At 39.8% G+C, this 23,721-nt stretch overlaps 1 protein-coding gene across 5 annotated transcripts in view; it reads right to left on the bottom strand.

The window, feature by feature from the left end:
* Positions 1–23,721, bottom strand: part of KCNK10 (potassium two pore domain channel subfamily K member 10) — a 70,140-nt gene that overhangs the window by 32,106 nt on the left and 14,313 nt on the right. For all 5 annotated transcript variants that reach the window (XM_050336529.1, XM_050336527.1, XM_050336526.1 and 2 more), the window contains one exon: positions 8,815–9,143. In XM_050336529.1, coding sequence (XP_050192486.1) covers positions 8,815–9,143 — 329 coding nt within the window. The remainder of the gene's footprint in view (positions 1–8,814; positions 9,144–23,721) is intronic.

The following is a 23,721-nucleotide window of genomic DNA, read 5'->3' as shown; positions in this document are numbered from 1 at the left end:
ATGAACAAATAAGATAGCTATGGAGATATCATGAAACAACTTTGTTATCAGCTCAAACTTCCCAGTTGCCACACTGGACAGGATCACATGTCCACAAATACAGCATGACACAGAGACTCCCGGCCAGTGCTTGAATGAACAGTATGCTGAACAGAACTTGAAGCATCTATGCTGTCACTGTCCCATGTCTCATATAGCACTGAATCAAACCAGGCAGAAATACCAGCCTGCTGAATGTTTGCTTGGGAATTTCTAAAAATGCACCATATTTTATCATGGGGACATTCGCATTTACTTTTCATTATAGTTTCACAGTCTAAAGGAAGATAGAACTAAACACATCAGTCTCCAAAGCACAGAAATAAATCTCTCATCAGCATCTGACATATTCATCTGAATTGCTCCAAGTTCCCCTCTGAGATGCCCTTTGGCACATATTCCCTAGTTGCTTGTAGATCTCATGCAAGTTACTGTCCATCATAGAGAAATTCAGACCTTACTCCAGAACTACAGCTAAAATTACTGCCTTTATCCTTCACGAATGTTCCCAACTAAGTTTAATTTCCACAAAACCACTGCAAAGGAACCAAGTTTCTCTCCTTCTGCCTCTTAACATTTCCAGCTCTTTGCCCTTCTCCCATTCTGCTCCAACCTCACACCATGTGGCTGTTATCACGCTACTTGCACTATTGCCAGATCTTTTCCTCTTCTCTCACTCTAGTATTTGCTCCACCAGTCTTTAGCCTTGGTAGTTTCAGTGAACTTCTTGCTGGGCTCAACAGGAGAAGCAAAATGCTGCCTCTTACATTCTCTCTTTGTCCACACAGAATTCCCACCTATCAATACAGGTTTGTTTTTACTTTTTCCTTTTTTTTAACCACTTCTCTTTTCACTCTGACTTATGATCTATAAATTGTCACTGTGATTTTATATTTCTCTTTTTTCTATACAGTCCATGTGCAAAACAAGGGTAACCATTCTGTTTTACCATTGTCTCACTTCTCACCTGTTTGTGTCTATGTTTTCTCTCCTGATCTTCTCTATAACCTCACATTCTCTTGAGGGGTTAGCACTGACATCCATCTAACACCACTTCTCTCCTTAGCCTTTATGATTCACTTTTCATTAGCCTCTTCCCTCAGATGGCTTATTTACCACTTTTTTTTCTTTTCTTCCCCTTCCATTTTGCACTTTTTCTCACTCATTTTTTGCCCGTATTTTCAACTGATTTCATGCTCATAAATATTCCTCTACTGATTTTTTCAGCTTGGGCTAGTTTCAGCTAATCTACTTCTAGTTTTTAGCTATTACTCACACTACTCCACAAAAAGAGAAAGGAGTGGGAGAAGAGGCACATGGGCAAGAACAGAGACAGCTATATCTGAAGAGACCAGTATGGGGCAGCCTTTTTTAAAAGCAGAGTGGTTACATGCCAGGCTAACCTGATTGTGAAACTACAGCACAAGCAAGCTCCAGGCTGGACTGGTTGCATTTCACATGGGCAGAAAGCCAGGGTTCCTCAGGCACCTGTCCATACCTCAAGAAACAAGGATATAGAGAAAGGAAGTGTTTAGCACCAAACCCTTCGAAAGGGCTTCTGTACCAGTTGCTGACATATTGCAGGTGGTGTTAAAGCAGAGATCATTTGTTGGTTTATGCAGAAGAGCATAAATCAGCATAACAGACAGGTTGCCTGTTTAAATAGGCCATGACACACTGTCAGCTACCCTGGCATGTTTCTTCTGCCAAGGAATGCTGCTTGCCTTCCCTTTCAGTGAGTGAATGTCAGCAAGCTAATTACACTTCAATTGCATTTGAGTTTATGCAGTTTAGCAAGTCTATTAGGGCCAAACACTAACCCCTGAAGTGAAGGAGTGTCCCGTTGCCTTAGATAGCTTTGAGATTCTCAGGCTCCCCTTTCATCCTGAACAAATTCATTTTTTCTTTAAAGTTTGACTGACATCATTGATTTATAAATATCCAACTATTCCAATGCTGTATTTTAATACATAGCATTTTGCATAGAGCGATGGAGGACAGAAAGAAAACAACAAGACAAGATCAGTCTAGAGTTAACAGCACTTTAACAGTTTCAGGTCATTGACTAGTAAAGGATGCCTTACTACTACCACCACAAGTCCACCTACACAGAAGTATCCTACGGGATGAAAATTGACACAAAACTCAAACAAGCTAGTGACACTGCCACTAGCAAGACTCTCCCATGAAATTTTACAGCAGTTTCCAATCTGTGAAATTTCAGATAGGCTTTGCAGCAATGACCTGAAGAGCTGCATCCTCAAGTTATCTTGGAGAAAGGGAAAAAACTATTTCCAGAGTGCTAACCACTCTGTTGACAAACCTCACATATTTAAGACATTTTAAACTAGTAGTTTCAGCTATTTTTATAACTGAAGTATCATTGAAAGTAACAGGTCATCAAAGTATCCAAAGCTGTTTCACACTTACTCCTCTCCTGATCACTTCTTCCTTCTCAAGAGGAGCTACAAGCACAGTACACAAGTACACAATATTTTTTCAGTATATTTTATTAATTGAAAGAGCAATCTTCTTTAATGAATAACTACCAACCTAGGGTAATTCTTCTTCTGAAATGCCACCCATTCAGGGAAGGCAATAACTTGAAATACCTCAAAGGGATGAAAATGTTTTCCTTGCTGTTCAAGCACTGAGTGTATGCTAAAGCCACCAGACAGGTAGGAGTGTAGGAAATGAAAAACTACCAAAGTAAATGCAAGTACTCAATGTTACTTGTTTTTAAAAACATGTATTTCTGATCACAATTTTCAGTTTGATTCCCTGTCATTGTACAGATGTGTATTTTACTCTTGGCCCCTTTGGTATCAGCACACTACAGTTCTTCTGTAACCAAAAAGACATGGTCTGCATGGGACTGAAGGCAAATCTGCCAGCAAAAGCCCAGCATTTGTGGTGATACTGGGACAATTGACTCCTGTATTCCCAAAGAGAATGCAATCCAATTCCATATCAATGTGGAACAGGCTTTATCAATTCCACTTACTGATATTCAGGCAGAAATATTTAAATACTTTTACATGAGGAATGGCCCCATATTGGGCTGCTTAGTTGTTAATATATAGGACTCAAAGCCCAGAGAAAGGTACAGTGAATGCTAATCTGTATCACAGATAGGTGTTATCAACAAGAGTTGTCCCCCACAACAAAAGGACACAATAGTATTTCCTCTCAACGGATATTTAAACAATGATAATCCTCTTACACCAAACAAAAACTACTAGGATTTCGCTGTCCCTGGCCCACAGCAACATACAAATGTTGGACTCCAGCTTGCTGCAGATCTGCCCTGCCCAGCCACAGGCTCTGTTGAGTTGGGGCCTGATCTGCAGGCTGGTGTCCTGGCCCAGCCTCAGCCTGTCCCCATCCCAGGGGAGGCATCTCATAGTCTGGACTTGGGGATGTCCCTGACTGCTCACAGCCAGCCATCCTCCCTGGCTGGCAGTGGTGGGGTCCACAGCTGCCAGCTCCCTGTCACCTGGGGTGTAGGTGGTCCTCACTGTGCCCAGATACCCACAAATGTGATCTTCCTTGGTGTGTGAGTACATGCCAGCTTTCACTAATATATTAGACACAATCTTACATATTATTTAGATCACTAAATAAGATGGATATATCAAGAAAAAGTCTAGAGTTATGTCCATAGGCAACAAGATAGTTCAGAGCTAGTGCAGCTGATGAGGGGACAGAAACCTTCCCTGGGAAGAAAGGTCTGGTTCATTTGTTCATGTTTCCATAATTCCTCTAGTAAGATCCCAAGCACGAAGGCAAATCTTTTCCAAGGACAAGTATAATAGCCTTCTTGAGCGCTGAGCCACTCAAAGGATGTACCTACTCTATGCTTAATCAAGGATAGGAATTTAATAAGAAAAGATGATTCTTGCCATCTTTTTATTTTTTCTCTTAATTCCTCTCCACAGATCATGCTAATCCAATTATGATTATCTCCTTCCACAATTCTTTTCCAAGCATATTCCTGTCAAGCATACAAAAAGTTGTTTCAATTGCCTTTCATGCTCAGATGTTTCTCTATTAGGATTATTAAGATGCTTCTCATTAGCAAGAAGCTTTTAATAACTCATTCCTTAATAACTTTTCTCTATACACCCTACCTCTCTAGTTATTCTCACCACCCCTCAAACAGTGATTAAAGACTTCTTATTATAAATTCCCATTTATTCACTTTTCCCCAACAGCATTTTTGAAGGACAAAGGCCAGTAATTTTTGTTCAGGCATAATCAAAAGTAATAAGCTTTCAAAGCCCATTCCTTAAATACTTTTGCCTATCCCATAAAGGTCTTTAAGTGACAATCAGCCAAAGTGATCTACCTACACTTACAGTGATTTGATTGTCATGCATGCACTGTGTTTGAGGGCAGACCTACAGCATTCAACAAGCAATATAAACAGAGATCTAAGTCAAAAGGGTTTAGCTCCCTGCAAACTTCTCAGCTAAGTTTTGGAAGCAGCATAGGTATAGGACAGCTGCAGACTTGTGCAGCATCCTAGGTTCAGTCGGTCTCCTCTACAACTGGAGTAGCTCTGGACTGAAGTTAAAAACTAGGGTGCCTGCACCAAGTAGGACAGGATCCAAGAGATATATCTTTTTATTCATATCCTTTTAGGAGGAATAAGGTAAAATAAAGGCAACGGGAAGAAGAGAAGCTGGGACAAGACAACCTTCAGAAGCACAGCAGAAGGTTCAATAATCAGGTATTTACCACTGTTTTTTTCACGGTTCAAATAGCCTTTTCCTGTCTCCAGCAACAGGCAGCTCTTCCCCATCATTAATTCAAAGCACTTTTTTTTCCCCCTGCTCTATTTAGAGCTTTCTTCTAGCACATGAAAGTTCTTTTCATTTTACATGGAAACATCCTTAAAAGAGAAGCTGGCTTACGACATTAGAGAACCAAGCAAGCAGCTGCAAACTGAAACATCTTTACAGGATGTTCCCTTTCTTGCTTACCTTCAGGGCAAAACTAGTTCAGAACACTAATCAAAAGTGCCTATCCAAAATACGAACTCTTACTAATATAATTAGCCAGTAAAGCCTGACTAGCTTATTTCCAGCTCTGCTTCATTTCAGCTTACAGTCTAGCTCTAATGAGTTGCTGTTGTCATTAGTGGACATTGATAATGTGACTTAGTTCCCAGGTGGGTAATACTTTTTATATATATCTTATTATCACTCACACTCCTAAATTAAACCCTGGCAGACAAGGAAAAAGAAAGCTGCCTACCGATAACATAAGTCACTTCTTACAGTAGCAAACCACTCTTATCTTGCATCATTTTGCTGGGCTCATTATGAAAGCAGGGAAGCTTATGGGAGTTTTCACTCATACACAGTGCACAGGATACATAGAAACAGAATATGAATACCTTTATCAGGTCCACAGGAATTGCTTTGCCAAAACACCATGATAGTTTTCCTGCCTCCCTTAATGATAGATAACATCTCAAGTCTCGGGAGGCATAGCCTCGTCATTATAATGCACTGTGCATTATTGCAAAGGTAAGGTGAGTTGATTTCGACCCCAGTTACTAATAAGCTTCTTTTATGACATATAAGAACAAAAGAAAGGTTTTTAGTATGTTAGCAAATGTACCTACCAATGTTATTTTTCTTTTCAACTCTATGTCCAGTCACCTGAGTCCTGTTATCTTCTGCTAGTTGATCTAAGAGGTACAATACAGCTAAATGTACTTAAAGCATCTGAAGTTTTATTGTCTTTTAGCATATTCTAGGTTTTGGTTCTCTCCAACACAAAAGTGTTGATATAGAACACAGAGTTTCGTAATTTTCTTAATCCAGTATTCACTATTTTCCAAGCTGTAGATCACATAAGGCATTAAATAGTGCACTTGCTTCACTGCAACAAATATGTTCAGTTGTGAAAATGGGCTTTAAAAATGTGCAGTTAAGAACTTCCACTTCAGGAGACCTTGAACTGCACTGTGAAATACTTGGTACTGTTAAGAAAAAGTTACCCGTCATTGTGTTAGTATTAGACAGACCTGAACCAAAACTCAAGAGACAAATACAAACTTAAAATACTTTGAATCTTCCTAGGGATTTGCACTGCTTTCATCACTGTATTACCTCTGAAGTCTATGAATGAACTTCCAATTGGAAGTGAACAGACTCAGCAATTCACAGTTGTGCTACCAGTGCTAATACACGCAATGGGTTATTGGACATAAAGATGGAAAGGATGTCTCATCACCACTAAATTTCAGCAGCTTTCTCATACAGTGCTGAACATCTTCCTCAAAGGTATTCCAAAGAAGAAACCTTTCAAATTTAGGCAAAGGTATAAATTTTTCTATCATTAGTTTTGTAAGGACCGTGATATTCCTTTCCTTTTCTTATAAAAAATTGAAAGCCATCCCCACAGTAAAATAATACAAGTTATTTCTAAAGTCTCCCTTTTTGTATTTTTCCATATTCTCCAAAGCACAGAGGTGAATCAAAACAGTCACTCTAGAGAGTATGGTCTGTGTTCATCTAAAGGCTTTCAGGTAGTCAAATAACATTAATTATGAATAGTTCCCCTAGTGATAGCCAGGTGCTGACTGCACACAGCACAGCAGCCAGGACTCATGGAGGTTGCCACATCAGTCTGAACTCACAGTTGTAAAGCCAAATGCAGCATTTGGTGCAATGCAGAAATGGACTGTGCCAGCCAGGGGAATGTCAGTTCTGAGATCATCCACATGAAGACATTAAACACAGTGTTAACCCCCTGACATTATCTTCAAGCCGTGGTTCACTGTTCTTTTGTGCAAGTCAGTTACAACTACGAGTTTTCTGCATCATCACACAATTACATTCCTGGAGTCAGTTTCACCCCTAGACATACAGAAGAATCCAAAGAAACTTTTTCTTTATTGACAAATCTGTTTCAATATTTCACATTACTTGGCTTTAAGACATTCACATGCTAAGCTGCTCAGGCCATTTTATTTACCTTTGCAAAATGACTTCCAGTTACCCAGTGTAATGCCTGAGGACATACTGGAATCTCAGGAGATTATAAGATTTGTTCAGCATATCTGCCTTCTAATGACACAGTATACCTGTCCTTTATTTTAGTGTCACCACTTTTGAGGTGAAAGAAGGAAAAATATTGTGTAAAAGAAAGAATCAGTATTGCTACATGGCTTAGGCTAGACAATAAGGACTGTTTAGAAATCTCAGTGCACAGTCATATGCAGAACTCCAACCTGCTGAGGTGCTTTGCTTGTTGTACCTTGTGTGAGTTCTGCTTTCTGCTAGGAAAGAAAGCATTTTGCATATCTTTTACTAGTGACATTCCCATTAAGGGAATACAAATTTCTTGCTTTTAGTTTTTTTAAAATATTCTTTAATTAACTAGCATATATTATCCAGTATCGCTGAAAAATATCCAATATACAATATCCTTGAACCTTGGCAGCCTAACATGTTCACCAGTCCTTTGCAGCCACATGAAGGATGTGATCTAAGCCAGCCCTGATTCAAAACCTGTATGGACACAGCAGAGCTTATAAATTTCATTCACATAGGTGGGTTGATAGGCACAGAATCCAGGAGAGAGCTCTGTGTTCTTTCAAACAGCCTGAAACCACAACAGAGTTCTGGTGCAACACCCCAGAGGGAAACACACTGTGCTCTTGGAAGACTCAGACACAACTTCAGATCTGAGAGATGAGTATGAAGTTCAACTTTGGAATATATTCCTTAGGTGTCTCACATTTCTTATCTAATTTTTATTTATTCCAGGCTAACTGATAGGTTTCTACATGGAATCCTAGAAGATACTTTTCAGAAGTATTGTAAGATCCCTAATACTTTCCTTGTCTAGGGTTTTAATCAATGAAAGATAAATCTATCCTTGAAAGACTTTTTGTGCATGTTACTAGATTTTCCACTTATCTTTGCATACTTGATATTTATTTCCTTAAAAATTCCATAGCTTTTAAATTACAAGTATTGTCTATTTTTAATGGTATACTTCATCATCCTTCATTTATTAAAAAGTCACAATAGTAAACTTGTAAATTAATATACAAATAAGTTCAGAATTCTTAGCTGAATATTTATTTAAAAATTCCCACCTATAATTTTCTGTTTGCTCTTCCAGTTGTTGTGTTTAATTTAGAGGAAGAATTAGGAACTTAACACCTTTTGAAAATTTACAGAGATGATAGGCAAATGTCTTGCAAATTTGTCACCTGTGACAAAAACTTCTTCCAGATACTAAATTCTGCTTTTCTTTATTCTAGTAAATACAAGTACCAATCTCTCCACTTATATGAACAGTTACAGGACTCAAGCAGACAGCATGAAGCTGAGTTGGGAGTGGTTGAGGCTAGGTGTCAAGAAAATGTTTTTCACCCAGAGGATAGTTGAGCACTGGAGCAAGCTCCCCAGGGAAGCAATCACAGCACCAATCCCCATGGAGTTCAAGAAGTGTTTGGACAAGGTTTTCAGGCATATGGTGTTATTTTGAGGATGTTCTGCATACAGCCAGGAGTTGGACTCCATGATCCTGATGGCTCCCTTCCAATTCAGCTCATTCTATGATTCTATATTTACAATGTATTGGAGACATAATTTCTGTTTCTCAGACCTTAAAATGACTGGGAAAGAGTCTGCCCATTCCAAGGGCTCTGTGAACATTTCTGTTACCCATGAACTCAGCTGAGCAATGAACCACCAAAAGCTGTTTATCCTAACTTCCAAGAAGTACTGTCTTCTTCACGTGGCCTACCTGAATTAACGTCTCCAGCTCTATCTCATTTACACACGTGTGCTTCCGAAGAAAGTCAGCCTTCTCCAGCGCGATTGTGTTCTTCTGCATACTTTCGAAGGGCTGCTCCAGGGAATGGAAGACGAGTCCTCCCGACACCAGGTAAACTAACACCACAACAAAGATGACCAACACTGTTTTCCAATTCATGACTGTCTGCAGGCCTTGAGAAGGGGCTTCCATGGCGGCAAAAAAAGTGGCTCGTGAGGAAATAGTGAATTGTGGAGATGGCTGTTGCCCGTTAGTTTTGGGCTCGGGCTCACAAGCTGGCACTGCTGAGGGAACAGCCACTGAAACACAAAGCAAAAGATCTATTAAAAATCCCTTCGGGTATGACCTTGATCTTCATATATAATTTTCCTCAATACAATTTTCAAGACTCTCACATAACCATGGTCTTCACATAGATATAATTCACAGATTCTTCTCATCAGAAAGGTTCAATGTCTGCTTTGTTCATCCATACACCAGCCACCTCAAGGGGTTGTTTCACCCATTACCTCTAGAACTGGACAGTCCAGATATATGTGCAAAAATATCAGAAATATGCCAAAACCATGTATTAAAAAAAAATATGAAAATTTTGACAAGTTAGGATATATATTACACATGGTGGTGTCTGGTGAGGGAACCTGGCAGTGATTTATGTCCTTAAATCATATTACTAATAGTATTAATAGTGCTAAAAAATTGAGCTGTTAATGATCAGTGATCACTACCTGACCTGGTATTGACAGAAACAGAAAATGCATTGCAAACCAGTATGCTATTTGGCTCGCTAACATAAATAAGCCCATATTATTTACACGGATTCACAAAACTATCACTTCTAAAAATGTTCTTAAAGCCTGGAAGCTTCACAAATTTTAGCATAAATCATGTGTCAGCCAAAGCATACTAGATATCTGAGGTCAAATTTACATGCCAAGCATAAATATGGGCCTCTCAGCTTGGGACTGAGACGTTTTACAGCCCAGATGACCTCAGTAGTACATCAGAGCTAATAAACCTGGACCTCTAATCAGACTTAATAGCCTGATCACTGTATCAAGCTACCAAGGCATCCAAATCAAAGCTGGGTCCCCCCCAAATAATTCAGGTGTCTCAGCATCACACTTCCCCACTCTCTGTTGCTGGTGTTAGCAATGGCAGGATTAGGCCAGGTTCCTCAGCATCCACTAGTTTAATGGCACCAAATGTAGGCTTTGAAGATGCTCTATTCATTTTAAACCAAATTCCTGTGTAATCTTACCATGGTGCAGCTGTCACTGGTCTGTAATTTCTTTGAAACCAGATTAATTTATTGAATATCAGACCTAAATCAGATTACAATTAAAATACAGTGACTTTAGATGCATTCTCTGAACTTATTCATAATGTGTCTTGCTGTTTTGCTTAGAAATTAAAGCACAAAGATATACAACATCCCATGGCAGTGGCATCATAAACTGATTCTATGTAATTTCAACACAAAACATGATTACACCTTGAGTCTGAAGTGAGCTACAAGTCTTTCCCAATAGAAACCATTTTATGATACTGAGAAATTTAAGAACTCAGCTGTTTACTACAGACATGTTTTCCTAGAAGTACATCTCTGAAGCATTGCATGGAGTATAGAGCTTCCAGCTTACTTGATAAACAACAAAACACATAAATCTATAATTGCTTTACTATTAATATTTCTTTTCATACGTGACATGGAGGCTCCAGATACCAAATAGATTAGAAAGAGTCCAGGATCAGAAGAAAAACTTCTGTGCTTGATTCTTTTTTTGTGTATCTCAATTTTCCAACACTCTGTGGTACAGCTGCTCAGTTGACCCATCGAAAGGTCATTATGGTTCCCAACACTTATCAGCCAGGATGGAGTAATACTAAACTTAAAAGGGTATTTTCACTTATCTCCAGATGCATTTCATGTAAGTTTTAATAACTTGGAGTGGCAACAGGGAGAAGACTGACAGTGTTAGAAAGAAGTCACATTTTTTGTAAGATATCAATATATTTATTCTCTAAATCTCCTGAAAGTATTATTGTAATAGATACAGTGAGTTTCAGCAGGAAATACCAGGAAAGTATTCAGAAGGAACATAAAATAGTGAGGTTGTGTGAAGCAGTTAGAACCTCTCTTCCTCTGCAGGCAAATATCTTAAATCTAAGTTACAACATCACCTTACTGAACTAAATAAATATGAGTACTCACCAAAGTGGCTCAGCTGATGTAACTGTGTAACATAGCTTCCATGAATTCCATGGAATTCAATCAATTTCCATTAGTTAGAGCCAATAACTACTGTGTATATTGTGAATCAACACAAAATCTTCAAGCCTGAGGGCTGATTTTGCACACTTGAGATTACTCAGCAAAATAGACTCAGGATTCAAGGCTCATAGGACAAGAAGAGAGCAGAATTTATGCGAGAGAAAGAGCATGCTACGATTTTTTTAAGTAGCTATCCACCTTACCACAACTGGCATAATCCAGGCTGGGTGAGCCTTTCAGGGGAAAGAGATGCCTGCCTTTGATATCCCACAAATGTTAATCAAGAGGATGGAATTCAAGAGCTGGTTGCATGAAAACAGCTTTTGTGAGTTTTCTTTTCCTTACTGCTAGTATAAATGTTGTTTCTTATTCAAATCATGTTTTTGGCAAAGTGTTAATAAAAGCTTTACAGTAAAATCATGGCCTGTTTGATTCTGTCTTCTTAAGAAAATGTGTTGTACTGATTTAAGAACAAGATGGACAGTTCAGGGTAGAGAATGTAAAATGTTCTTATAAATATTTTCTCACTTAGCTCAGTGGATTACTGTGTTCAGTTTGCTGATCTCTAAAATAAAAGACTTTTCCGAAGAACTGTGTTTGACTTTCATTTTCTACTAGTAATAGCTACCTTAAGTGAATGTAGAACTGTTGATCCTGATGTATTTTATATTATATAAACAAATATGGGGGATGACTCTACTAATGCAGCGAGTTAAGCAACTGATGTATAACAGAAATGGTCTTCTTACAAAGCTGATGCACAAGACACAACTGCAGCCAATACTCAGAGATTTTAAGCACCAGTTAGGTGCTGGAAAAACAGTGTAGCTACTCCATCTAGCAGCTCTCCCACTCTCTACAACAGGACAGTGGGGTCAGCGATTTAAGCACATGGTAAAAAGTCAGAAATCCTGATTTCTAATCTCAACACTGCTTCTGTGAAACAGTGCTCTCACAAAAGAGCTGCCATTTTTCTTTAAACCATGGTTTCATCAACTGCAAAGAGATAAAACAGTACTTACTTTTCTAGTAAAAGTGTCCTGGAAGAGTCCATATCTGAACGTAAAACATAAACGTCCAGAAATTTACCAAGTTTTTTTTTTTTAGTTTTACTAAAATCAAAGAATGGACTACAGTGGCAATTCAACAATATGAAGAGGTATGCAAACAGTTTAAAAAAATAAAGGCATACATAAATTCTTGGATTTGTAGAAATGGTTTAGACATATTTACAATAAATGCACAACAATCCCTACTTCACTTTTTCATGTTTTTTCAAAACACGCTGGTGTCAGAACAGCCTTTTCCCAGAAGAGTCTCATCCATATGTTTTTGTTAAATCATATCAAAGAAGACTTAATCTATCTCAGTGAAAGTGATGATGAATCTCTACTCACATGCATGCACCATATCAGCAGATGGGTAATTTTAAAGGAACAGGAACCCTCAAATTAACACACTAGTGTTTCCAAACAGGCCTTATTCCAGTAAAAGGATGTCAGAGGGGAAAGAGAGGTGAGTTCCTGATTATTTGGATAAGCTTCAAAATAAAGCAACTGAAGACATTGATGTTACAAGTGAAATTGCCATGTTAGGATCTGCACACTTGTTCACATCCAAGATCACCACCTGTACTGGCTAACAGCAAAGACAGGGCTCCCACTGGTATGTGAGGAGCTCAAATACCTGACAATTCTGTTAATATTGATGAGAATTAAGGAAGCAAAACTTTCACTCACTTTTGAGTTGACAAGGGCAAACTGGTTATAGTTGTAGGTGGTCTCCTTGTAAGATGAGCAGAAGGCCCGATATGTCGACCAGGCCCAGACCATAGGGGTGTCTGGTGCCTCCCGGAGCCTGGGTTACGGGCGCCTCTAGGACACTTCTCAGCCTGGTGTGGCCCTCAGACTACTGCTCATTCCTGATCTTCCACACAGGGGTTGAGGAAGTCACCACACATGGTCTGAGGGTAATCAAAAAGGACTTCTGGGCCTTCAGACGTTTGGCCCGGGAATCTGGAGGATGACTTATAGTCTCCTCTGTAGTTACAGTTGAAGGCAGCAACATGGGAAGAAACGGACAGACTGAGTCTATGGTTCCATGGCTGGTGTCACCAAAACCAACATTTTGGAGGTTTAGACAACAAAACGGCCTCCGCAGCACCAGGCATGTCGGCATCAGACAGGATTCACTTTTCTCAGCAAGAGAGAGAGGGGGGGTCTTTGCTTGGGAACTAGCAAGGCTCACAGGCAGAGCTTTAAAATAGATGTTAGTGAGGAGGGAGTCAATATCAGGCTCGACCCTGGCAAGCTGTGGGATGATATGCAAATAGACAGAGAGACAGGGTGCTGGTGAGGACACTTTGTCAGTCACTCCAAACTCTGCTAGGCACATTGGAGCACACCAGAAGCCTCAGGGAGATAAGCCAGTGAGTTCTGAGGTAACAGAAGCCACAGGAAAACACCAGGGAAATATATCCAAGGAATAATGGGGTGTTCCTCTAGGAAGGTGACATACACACAGAGAAGCCCAGCAATCACCAGGAGCAAGATGTTGGGCAAGGAAGGCAAGAGACTGGCATAGCTGAGGCTAAGTAGGGAACTGCTGGTCAAACCAAAGGTAAAGAAGCAAATGAACAGACAGTGGAGACGAGGACAAGTTACCTGGGAAGAGTATAGAGATGAAGGTTAGTTGTGTAGTGATGGGGTGAGGAAGGCCAAGGCATTTCTGTGTGTGGGAAGATCATGGAACAGATCCTCCTAGAAGCTATGCTATGGCACATGGAGGACAAGAGGGTGATTTGGGACAGCCAGCACAGCTTCATCAAGGGAAAATCCTGTCTGACAAACCCAGTGACCTTCTATGATGGAGTGAGTAGAACAGTGGCCAAGGGAAGGGCTACAGATGTTATTTATCTGCACTTCTGTAAAGCCTTTGACACACAACATTCTTCTCTCTAGATTGGAGAGACATGGATTCCAAGGATGGACTGTTAGATGGATAAGAAATTGGTTAGGCAGTCATATCCAGGGGGTAGGGGTCAGCTTAGAGTCTCAATAGATATCAGTGACAAGTGATGTCCTTCAGGGGTCCATATTGGTCCAGTGTTATTTAATATCTGATTTCATGACACAGACAAAGGGATCGAGTGCACCCTCAGCAAATTTGCAGATGACATGAAGCTGAGTGACACACCTGAAGGACAGGATCCTTCAGAGAAACCTGGACAAGCTTGAGAAGTGGGCCCATGGGACTCTCATGCAGTTTAATAAGATTAAGTGAAAGGTGCTGCACCTGTGTTGGGGCAACTCCCTACATCAGTACAGGCTGGGAGATGAACAGATTGAGAGCAGCCCTGCCAAGAAGGACTTGAGGGTGCTGGTGGACGAAAGGCTGGACATGACCTGGCAATGTGTGCTCTCAGCCCAGAAAGCCAATTTTGTCCTGGGCTGCATCAAAAGCAGCGAGGCCAGCAGGTTGAGGGAGAGGATTCTGCCCCTCTACTCTGGTGAGACCCCACCTGGAGTGCTGCATCCAGCTCTGGGGTCCCTAGCACAGGAAGGACACGGACCTATTGGAGCAAGTCCAGAGAATGGACACCAAGATGATTAGAGGGATGGAGCACCTCTCTTATGAGTGAACTGGGTTTGTTCAGCCTGGAAAACAGAAGGCTTTGGGGTGACCTAATTGCAGCCTTCCAGCACCTAAAGGGACCCTACAAGAAAGATGGAGAGACTTTTTATGGGGTCATGTAGTGATAGGACAAAGGGGAATGGCTTCAAACTAAGAGTAGATTTAGACTAGATATTAGGAAGAAATCCTTTCCTGTGAGAGTGATGAGGCACTGCAACAGGCTACCCAAAGAAGAAGTGTATGTCTCATCCCTGGAAATGTTCAAGGCCAGTTTGGATGGGGCTCTGAGCAACCTGGTCTAATGGAAGGTGTCCTTGCCAATAGCAGGGGTATTGAAACTAGATGAACATTAAGGTCCCTCCTAGCTCAAGCCATTCCATGATTCTATGAGGATTAACTCAACTGAAGCAGTTTGCAGTTGGACTAGATGAGTGTTGTAGGTTCCTTCTAACTGAAATATTCTACTCCAAAGCAAAACTGTGTAGTAAAACACTGGAGCTATTGAAGTAATGCACCATAAGATATTACTTCAGGCCAAACATTGTTCTTTACTACTGCAGGTATGTTTTTCTTCAGAGACCAATGTTTCTAAGAATGGGTTAGACTTATTTCTGCCAAAAATATTTAGGTATAGCTGGCCCTGCTTTACAGCAGCAGGGTGTAAACAGCTACATGACCTGTTAAGACTTTGGAAAATAGTTCTAATTTAAAAAGAAAATCTCCAGACAGGTTCATAGAACAGACACCTCAGAACAGCTTCAAATAAGAACCAAAATGCTGAGATGAAGTTCAACTGGCTTTTGACTACAAAAAACATTAAAACGTGGCTTTGCCACACTGATCTATATCCTGGCAACTATCTTACCCAAATATACAAGAACACAGGAGATACCAAAGAAACCTGGTTTTAGAGGAGAGTTTCTCCTCTAAATAAACCAAACACAATTTTTTAAAATAAACATGTCCTCCTCTGGACGACAAAATTTTTGTCTGCTGTCACAATTTCTATCTGCAAAAAATGTAAGCCAGGTTTAATAGTGTCTTATTTAGTACTTCATTTTTTTCTTCATCCCTCTCTTACTTGGGCACACAGGAATGTATGTACATTTTAATGAGAGTATATCAAGAGTGTTCTTGACACAACTAATAAAAATGTTGCTTTCACAGGATTCAGCACAGAATTAGCTAGAGGCCATATATACTTATGAATTCATAAATTTAGCAGCTGGCTTTAAGTTTGAAACATGAGGTGACCAAAAATTAAACTGGACATTTGATCCCCCATTTTAATAGCTTCATTCCAGGAAGACAAAAAGGTACTTCTGGCTCAAGTAAAAAGGCTCATTGATGTGCATCTGAAGGTAAGTACCAATATGTTTCCCCAAAATCCTAATAATATGATGGGGGGTTTTTTTAAAGAAAGGAAATTATGCATTCTTGAAATGTTTAAATAGTCAAGTATCCAAAATTTCCCACGTCTTCCTTATGTTTGAATTAAAACTAGAAATTTATTTAGAATTATAAAGTAATCTTATCATACAGTCAAGTTTCACTGAGAACATTCATAAGCACATCATCCTCTCTACAGCTTTCACAAGATCCTACATTGGGTTATCAACACTTCTACATCCTTTGTATAGCACTACTTAATAAGCCAGCATTTCTTCCTGAAGTACTTTAGAAATATGACATTTTGTCAAATGTATGATGTTTCAGAACAGAACCCTGGAGCACCAAAGCTCAGAAATGTCTGTAAGGTGTTACCAGAGTTCACTGAGCCTTCCCTGAACTGACCACTAAAAGGAGGTGTATCCACCTTTTTTATAATGGATCATAAAAGACTGGGGGATGAAGGGACTCCACTGGCTGTAACTGTTTTAGAGTCCTAGTAGGAGCCTCATTTATTTTAGTTTAACTGGATAGAGTCTTTTGTTTCCACCCCACCCCCCTCATCACCCTTCAGTTAAGACAATGAAGTTAAGATCAAAAAGCTTCCTGACTGAACAGTGTGGAAAGGTAGGAAAATAAGCAGCCCATCAGTGGATAACATATAATCTTGCACTCACTCCAAGGCTCTAGCTCATCTCCAAACAGAAGTTCCTGGAGGATGTGGGTATCTAGCATTTGCTTCCAATCTCAAAACCTTCCCACAGACTCCCCAGAGTGATTTCAGATACCAGCTGCTTGGATAAAGAAAGCAGGGCTGTGCCTGAAGTCATAGCAAGGATAAGAGGAATGTTAGAGGGACAGCAGAGGCAATCAGCGTATAAAGCTATCAGTTATATAAACTTCTCATGAATATGTCACAAAGAGAAAATGCATGCAGGTTTACAGATGAAGGGAATTGGACTGTCCAGCAGGAAGCGGGTGGTTGCTATATGCATGATGGAAGTAATGAAACATGGAAGTTTCTGTCCATGTGTAACCAAAAAATCATTAAAACATCAAAATTTTACATTATGAGGACATGGCAAATCATTTCCACTACCTGATTTGCTTGTTATTCAGCCCACTCTCCACCCCCATTCTTCCTTTCTGCTGTGGGTTTTGTAGAGAGCATCCATTTAAACAGAGCAATGAATGTCGAATTTTTATAACTGGGCATTCAAAAATCTGATACTGGTTTAGAAAGTCTGGTTTTTAGAGCAAAAATCCCAGCAGACAATGATCGTGTCTGCCTTTGTGTTTGTGCAGCATCTTTGCATGATGTGGGCTAATTAACAGGTGACATTACAGCTGTGATCAAGAAATGGGAGAAAAATCCTGCCTGCAGGCTACAATTACATATGGGGCAGAACACTGGTATCCCTGTGGCGGTTGTTCTGGTTTGAGGCATAGAAATAATAAGCATTGCTGTCTGGGGACCATGGGATCCATACAGCCACGAATCAAGAAAAACTGCTATCAGTGCTGACATGTTTTACACCGGTTTGGCCCTAGTCCCTCTACATAGCCCCAGTGACACAAATTGAGCAGAGAAAGTCATCATGAGCTTGCCACACAAGGGGAATTTCACCCTTCTGTTTGTACAGCATTTTGCTGCAAACTGCCACTGAATTACTACTGCATCTACTGTTTATGAAAGCAAAGCTTGACATATTGTTTGTTTGGGAAACACAGATTGCCTCTGAGCATAGAGCTTTTCAATGCACTGGCACCCCACGGGTTAAATCTAACACTATTTTCCCTGAAGTGGATTCTTTAATGCAGCATTAGTGCTGCTGACTTCAGCAACATCTCAGCCCTCTGCTGCAAATGCAGTCATCAGCAGGAAAGCATTCGATGGAGTATGAAAGAGAGACAGGTAAAGGCACAAAGGGCAATACACAATAAACGAAATAGATTGAACATGCTGTTGGAACAAATGCAGCACTGATTCATCCCAATTGCACTTTTCCCTGAGTGGGACAGGGAGAAGGGAGTAGTGTGTCAGGTTACAAAACTGCATAAAGAATAAAGTCATTGTTTGCTTTCTATTGTAGGGTAATGCCAGTGAAATAGAGTAAAAGTTCATATATTGAGTTCTCTCTGTTGGTGGTCAGAGAAATGTCAGCACATATCAAGAGGGAATTATATCTGACCTTTGCTTTGCTATCCCTGGCAGTATATTTGGGAAATATGTCATACCAAAAGGGTTCTACAATTTCTGTACCATTTGTCATATATTCCCATCTAGTGCTCAAAATAATGATTCTCAGTAAGTTTCCACAAAGATCTACATAATTCTGCTGCATCAGTTATAACTGAAACATACTAATTAATATTTCTTGGAATACTCCAACTCCTTAATTAATCTGGAACACAGTTGTCATGAGAAAACAAAACACCACTGTTTTATAATGCAGCTTTCATTCTTTTTCATTCTTTTTCATTAGAAAACTATAGTTTAGGCAAAAATAAAAGAATCTGAAACAGTCTAAATTGGAACATGGTAGAAATTAATAAATCGGTGTGATCTGAGTTAAGGTATCCCTATATAAAGATCTTCCCAACTACGAGAGTCTTCACACAGTGGTGATGCTAGTGGCCCTGTAGATCAGCAGAACTAAGGGAAACTTAAGCCTCTTCTTTCTTCCCACAGAGCTTCTTTAGTGGCAGGCAAGAACATTAGCTAGACAGTAAGTAAGAAGAATGAACTTTCTCTTCCACTGAAGAACACTATCACTCCTATCTGATACCATTTTTTTCCAAAGAACAAATCTTTTGGGAATCTTCTCCAGTTTTGACTGTCCATGGTACCAGAGTATTGCTGCTCACATTTAGCTGTGCAGCAAGTGCCTGACAGAAACAAGTACCTGGCTATCTGCACTCTGTGACAGTGTATTTCATTTTGGTGGCAAGGTGATGGTAGCAGGGTGGCTACAGTGTAGATCTCTGTGGAAGGCCTGGGGCTGCCCCATTCTGGCTGTTTCCTGGAACAGCCAATTCCTGCTGACTTCAACAGACCCACCACAGGACACAACTGAGCCCACCACTGAAGCTGGGAGCATCTCTGTGAAAGCATACTTCAGAAAGGGAAAAATAATGTGGAGACAGTAAGGAATGAGGAAAAAAGTATGAGAAACAATTCTGAGAGAGGAGCTGGTTGGGTATCTGGTAGCCAGCTTAGGTCAATCCACCACAGACAGTTTGCACAGAGGCAATAAACATAAGGACACAATTTAGACTATATTGTTCAGCACTGTTTTTTCTCTGAGTCTCCCCAGCTACCTGCAAATGGATTTTGGTAAAAAAGTTCATCAGTCCATTACAATTATGCCCTAAGAATATCAATGTATAGATCAGGACTTAAACTACAATGATGAACATGAGTTAGCTCCAGAGAGAGCAAACATCCTTCCAACAATAATGCTTTTTGTCACTTTCTACTGGAGTTGGGTCAATTGGGAACAAAAACATTCATTTGTCTTGTTGAGTGAATTTGATTTTTTTCACTTTTTATCACCTTTCATTCTAATTTTGTCTTCTCACACAGAAGCATTTTATTTCATGCACTTTCTACACATATTTAAGAAAATGGATGTCAGCAGCACACACTTTCACATAAAGCTAAATGTCAAATTGATTAAATATTTCATGCTGGCAGGAAGTGCATACACACTTAACCAACGAAGGGAAAGAAGCAACACAATGTTGTTGGGGAGCCCAGCTGGTTCTGGGCTCTCTGTAAGCTGAAATCCTGAAGATGGAACTTCTTACACCTGGCAGAGGGTTAACCACGGACTGTAGGACTGTGACACAGAGTGGGTTTCCTGTTAGGATACTACCCTATGGTGTTAAGACATGTGGCTGTGTGTCCAATCATGAGTTGTTATGTTATTGGTAAACCAATGCTGTGTGTACATGTGTCACCCCAGAACTGTATAAAGGTAGCTGCACTGTTGCAATAAAAAAGCAACTGGTATCCTGAAACCCATGTCACATCCCGCCTCGATCGCGACACAATGTGATGTCTCTGACAATTTTTAAAAAGTATAAGAAAACCATGATCTTCTTTTAGATGCTAAATGGCTTGAAATTGGGTGCTGGGTAAACCTGACTGGTTGGATTACTTATTAATCTAGCTGTAATCCATTTAACAAATGTGTAAAAGATTAAAAAGTCTATGCAATTACCTTTCCCCTGAGCTATGCCATGTCCTTTTGCTTTGTGAGGCTGTTGAAAGACTCTCTGCTATTCTATAATTTCACTTTAGGAGTTCTGAACCTAGTCTCCCTAAAGAGATAGAAATATAGTATGTACCAGCTAATTTAATTTTAGTCAAGAAAGTATAGTGAGAAAGAGAGGAGGGTCTCAATGCCATTTTGATACTTATTGTATTTCTGAAAGACTGCCATTTCTAATTGTACATGCTTTGAAGCACACAAGAATGGCAGTTCAAGCATCCATCTCACAGGAGCTTTCAAAGCAGGGAAAGGAAAAGCTGACAGTGGCTGCCTAGGAAAATAAAAAATCTGAAGGGCTAAAATTAACCCTTAACCACACAAACCCCAGAAAATCTCACTACACCAATAAATTCAATCCTAAATCAGTTTTTGTATATGTCCTTTTCAGTAGTCACGTATTATAATTATTTACTTCATAGAGAATAAACTCTTCTGGACAGGCGTCCTAGCATTAGCAATGTTTAGAGAAGGAGCATCACTCCTCTGAATACACTGCAAATAGCAATATATGCCATATATCACTGTCTTTTAAATAATTCTGGAAAAATTGGATGCTAGAAAACAATTAATTTTCCTTAATCTTTCATGTGAAGAATTTAAAAATATTTTTAGTCTCCTTCTTGTAGATCGATACAACTTTCATTAAGATTTCAAAGAAACCAGGTTCAAGCCAAGAAAAGCTGAGTAGCTTTGTTAACATAGTGCTGGGCTTCTGTTTATAGGCCTAGTCACTTTGCAGGACATATTTTGTTCAAAACAGTGCTGTATCAGATAGGTAGAAGTTCACAATTTCCTTGGGCTAGCTTAACTCAGACAGCAGTGTTCAACTCTAGCCTAATACAACCATGTAGTTATAGCCTAGGCAAAAAAGAAATTGCTTAACCAAAATCATATAACAAATGACAAGGCTGGACTAGAAATCCACTCTGCTGCTCCCACACTTGTGTGCTTTAAGACCTATTCAAAAAGAGTCACTCCTATTTTGGACACCTATACTTTATTTCTTTAATTCTATGTCCATCTTTGTCTTCTGCACAACCTTTCATACAACTGCATATAGTTAGCAACCAGTGAAAATGAAAACACATTTTTCTTTCCTCAGACTAAAAGGAAGCAAACTCTGAATGGCACGACAAAGGCTGCTCTAGTCAGCCTCTTTCTCTGCCTCACTTATCACCAAAATATTGAATGGTGACTAAATATTGACATGTTTTATTGTAACTGAGGATTAAATTCACAGGAATATAGAAGGAGAGAATGAGTTAGAAAACTACAGCAGGCAGACACTGGATCTGTATTTAAAGAATACTGGAAATATCAGTCTTCCTTCAATCAGTTTTGACTGACCTCTTATCTTGGTTGGAACTACAGTAAATCAAACTTCACCACATATTCAAATGTCATTTGTCCATAACACAAAATGATTTTCAACACAATCATCTTTTCAATATCCCACATCAATTTTCATTGCAGTTTTCCAAAGTATTCTTAATATAAAATGCTGTTTAAATGGAAAAGGTGAAGTGCAGTGTCACAAATGAAAATAATGACACTGAGTAACTAAAGACAGTGATGAATTCTTACCTAGATCCCTCAAGAGCAGGGCAAGAATAACTGATTAATTTGCACCAAGGAAGTAGGGGATGATATATTAGGAAAAAGTCCAGCTATGGGGATAGCTAGGCATAGGAACAGCCATCAATATATTGAAATGTCCACTATTGGAAGTATCTAAGAAGAGGGAATAAAATCATCCGCCAGAAATTATTTGTCAGTGTTTTCCATATGTCCTGCACGCCCCTATGAACTTGGGAAGAAAAACTACCAGTGAAGGTAACAGAGAAAGATAGCTTAATGTTGTATTCAACATCTAGGATGTGTAAAAAAAAGGTGGAATACCAAGGGTGTATTAAAAAAAAAAAAAAATTCAAAATCATTCACTAGTTCCAATTCCCAGTAGGAAAATGCTCTCGAAATCCTTTTCCTCCCCTTCTGTGGGAGATAATCAATCACACCTCAACATTCCTTTTTGCATCAGTTGTGCCAAGTCTGTAATAATCTTTTATGATCATCTACATATTTCAAAGCGTTTCACAAATAATAGATAAACCCCTGTGACACTGAGGATCCTAACAATACTGTATGTGTTCACAGTTTCTCTCATGTAAACACTGCCAAGAGATCTCAGCAAATTAACAAACTCAAGAGTAATTTCAAAACCTGATTAAACAAGGTCTTTGTCACACATGCACCAACTAGGTACAATGATTTGTCATCAATGTATTAGCAGATTTTTTTTTTTAGGAGACGTGCTCTATTCCACTATACATTACAAAATGCTGGTCCACCTGTTACAAGATTAATAGACAGCCATAAATCAGACTCCTTTCTTTTGTTGGTTTTAAGGAAAAATATGATAACCACATGTAAAGCTGTTCTTGATGATTATTTGCAAGAACTTCCAGATTCTGACCCAGCCTCTCTGCTGTCAGCACTGCAGTCTGAGTGTGCCCATGAACCTAAAATGGACTGCCCAAGAGTTACTCTTTTGCAAACACAGCCTTAGAGCTCCTGCTACTGAGGCTATACAAATGGCAGGGAAACAACAGGAAGCCCAAGGCTGGCTTGAGCAGGTATCCGCCAGAACGTACCCACTGACATTAAAAAAATCTCTGCAAAAGTCACGGCCATGGGATGCTGGGATACTTTCCCCTCCCTCCTCCCTCTCCCAGGCACTGCACTTTTCTAATGCATATGTGACAGCTCACTGGTCAAAAGAATGGATGTGCTAAGGCAGGACATGAACTCCAGGAATAGCTGAAAGCATCAGGCTTTTTTTCTAGTTTGGCTTCAGGACAGCAGACCTCAGGGGAGTTCCTAGCTAACACTTACTGGCATTAGCATGAAGATGCACTGCCACTGACACCATTTGTAGCACTACTTACAGAGCTGCCAAGTCCAGACGAATACTTGAGGGAGGTTTGTCTTGTGCTGGAGTGAGATTGTACACTCTGCTGGAGGGCAGTTTGAATTTAGTTTGCCTTGCTTTGCCTTCTCTCTCTCCTGACCTCTCTTCCACACTGCCCTCCTCCAAATCCATCCATCTGCTCTTGTCCCTCACTTCTCTCCAACTGTGCTGGCAGTGTGGGAGGTAGCATACCCGTAACTCCCTGTTCAGCTCCTCTTCTTGACACTGTCCTTCCTGTTGCCTCTGATACTTGAACCCATATTCGTGTGTGACAGGACTCATCAATGAACTTCAGGTATGGGAAAATGAAAAATAGAATAGAGGAGTATTACAGT

Source organism: Myiozetetes cayanensis, unplaced genomic scaffold (genome assembly GCF_022539395.1).
Source record: "Myiozetetes cayanensis isolate MyiCay16 unplaced genomic scaffold, myiCay2020 scf6-25, whole genome shotgun sequence".
NCBI lineage: Eukaryota > Metazoa > Chordata > Aves > Passeriformes > Tyrannidae > Myiozetetes > Myiozetetes cayanensis.
The sequence above is the reverse complement of the archived record's forward strand: the minus strand, read 5'-3'. Positions and strand labels throughout refer to the sequence as shown.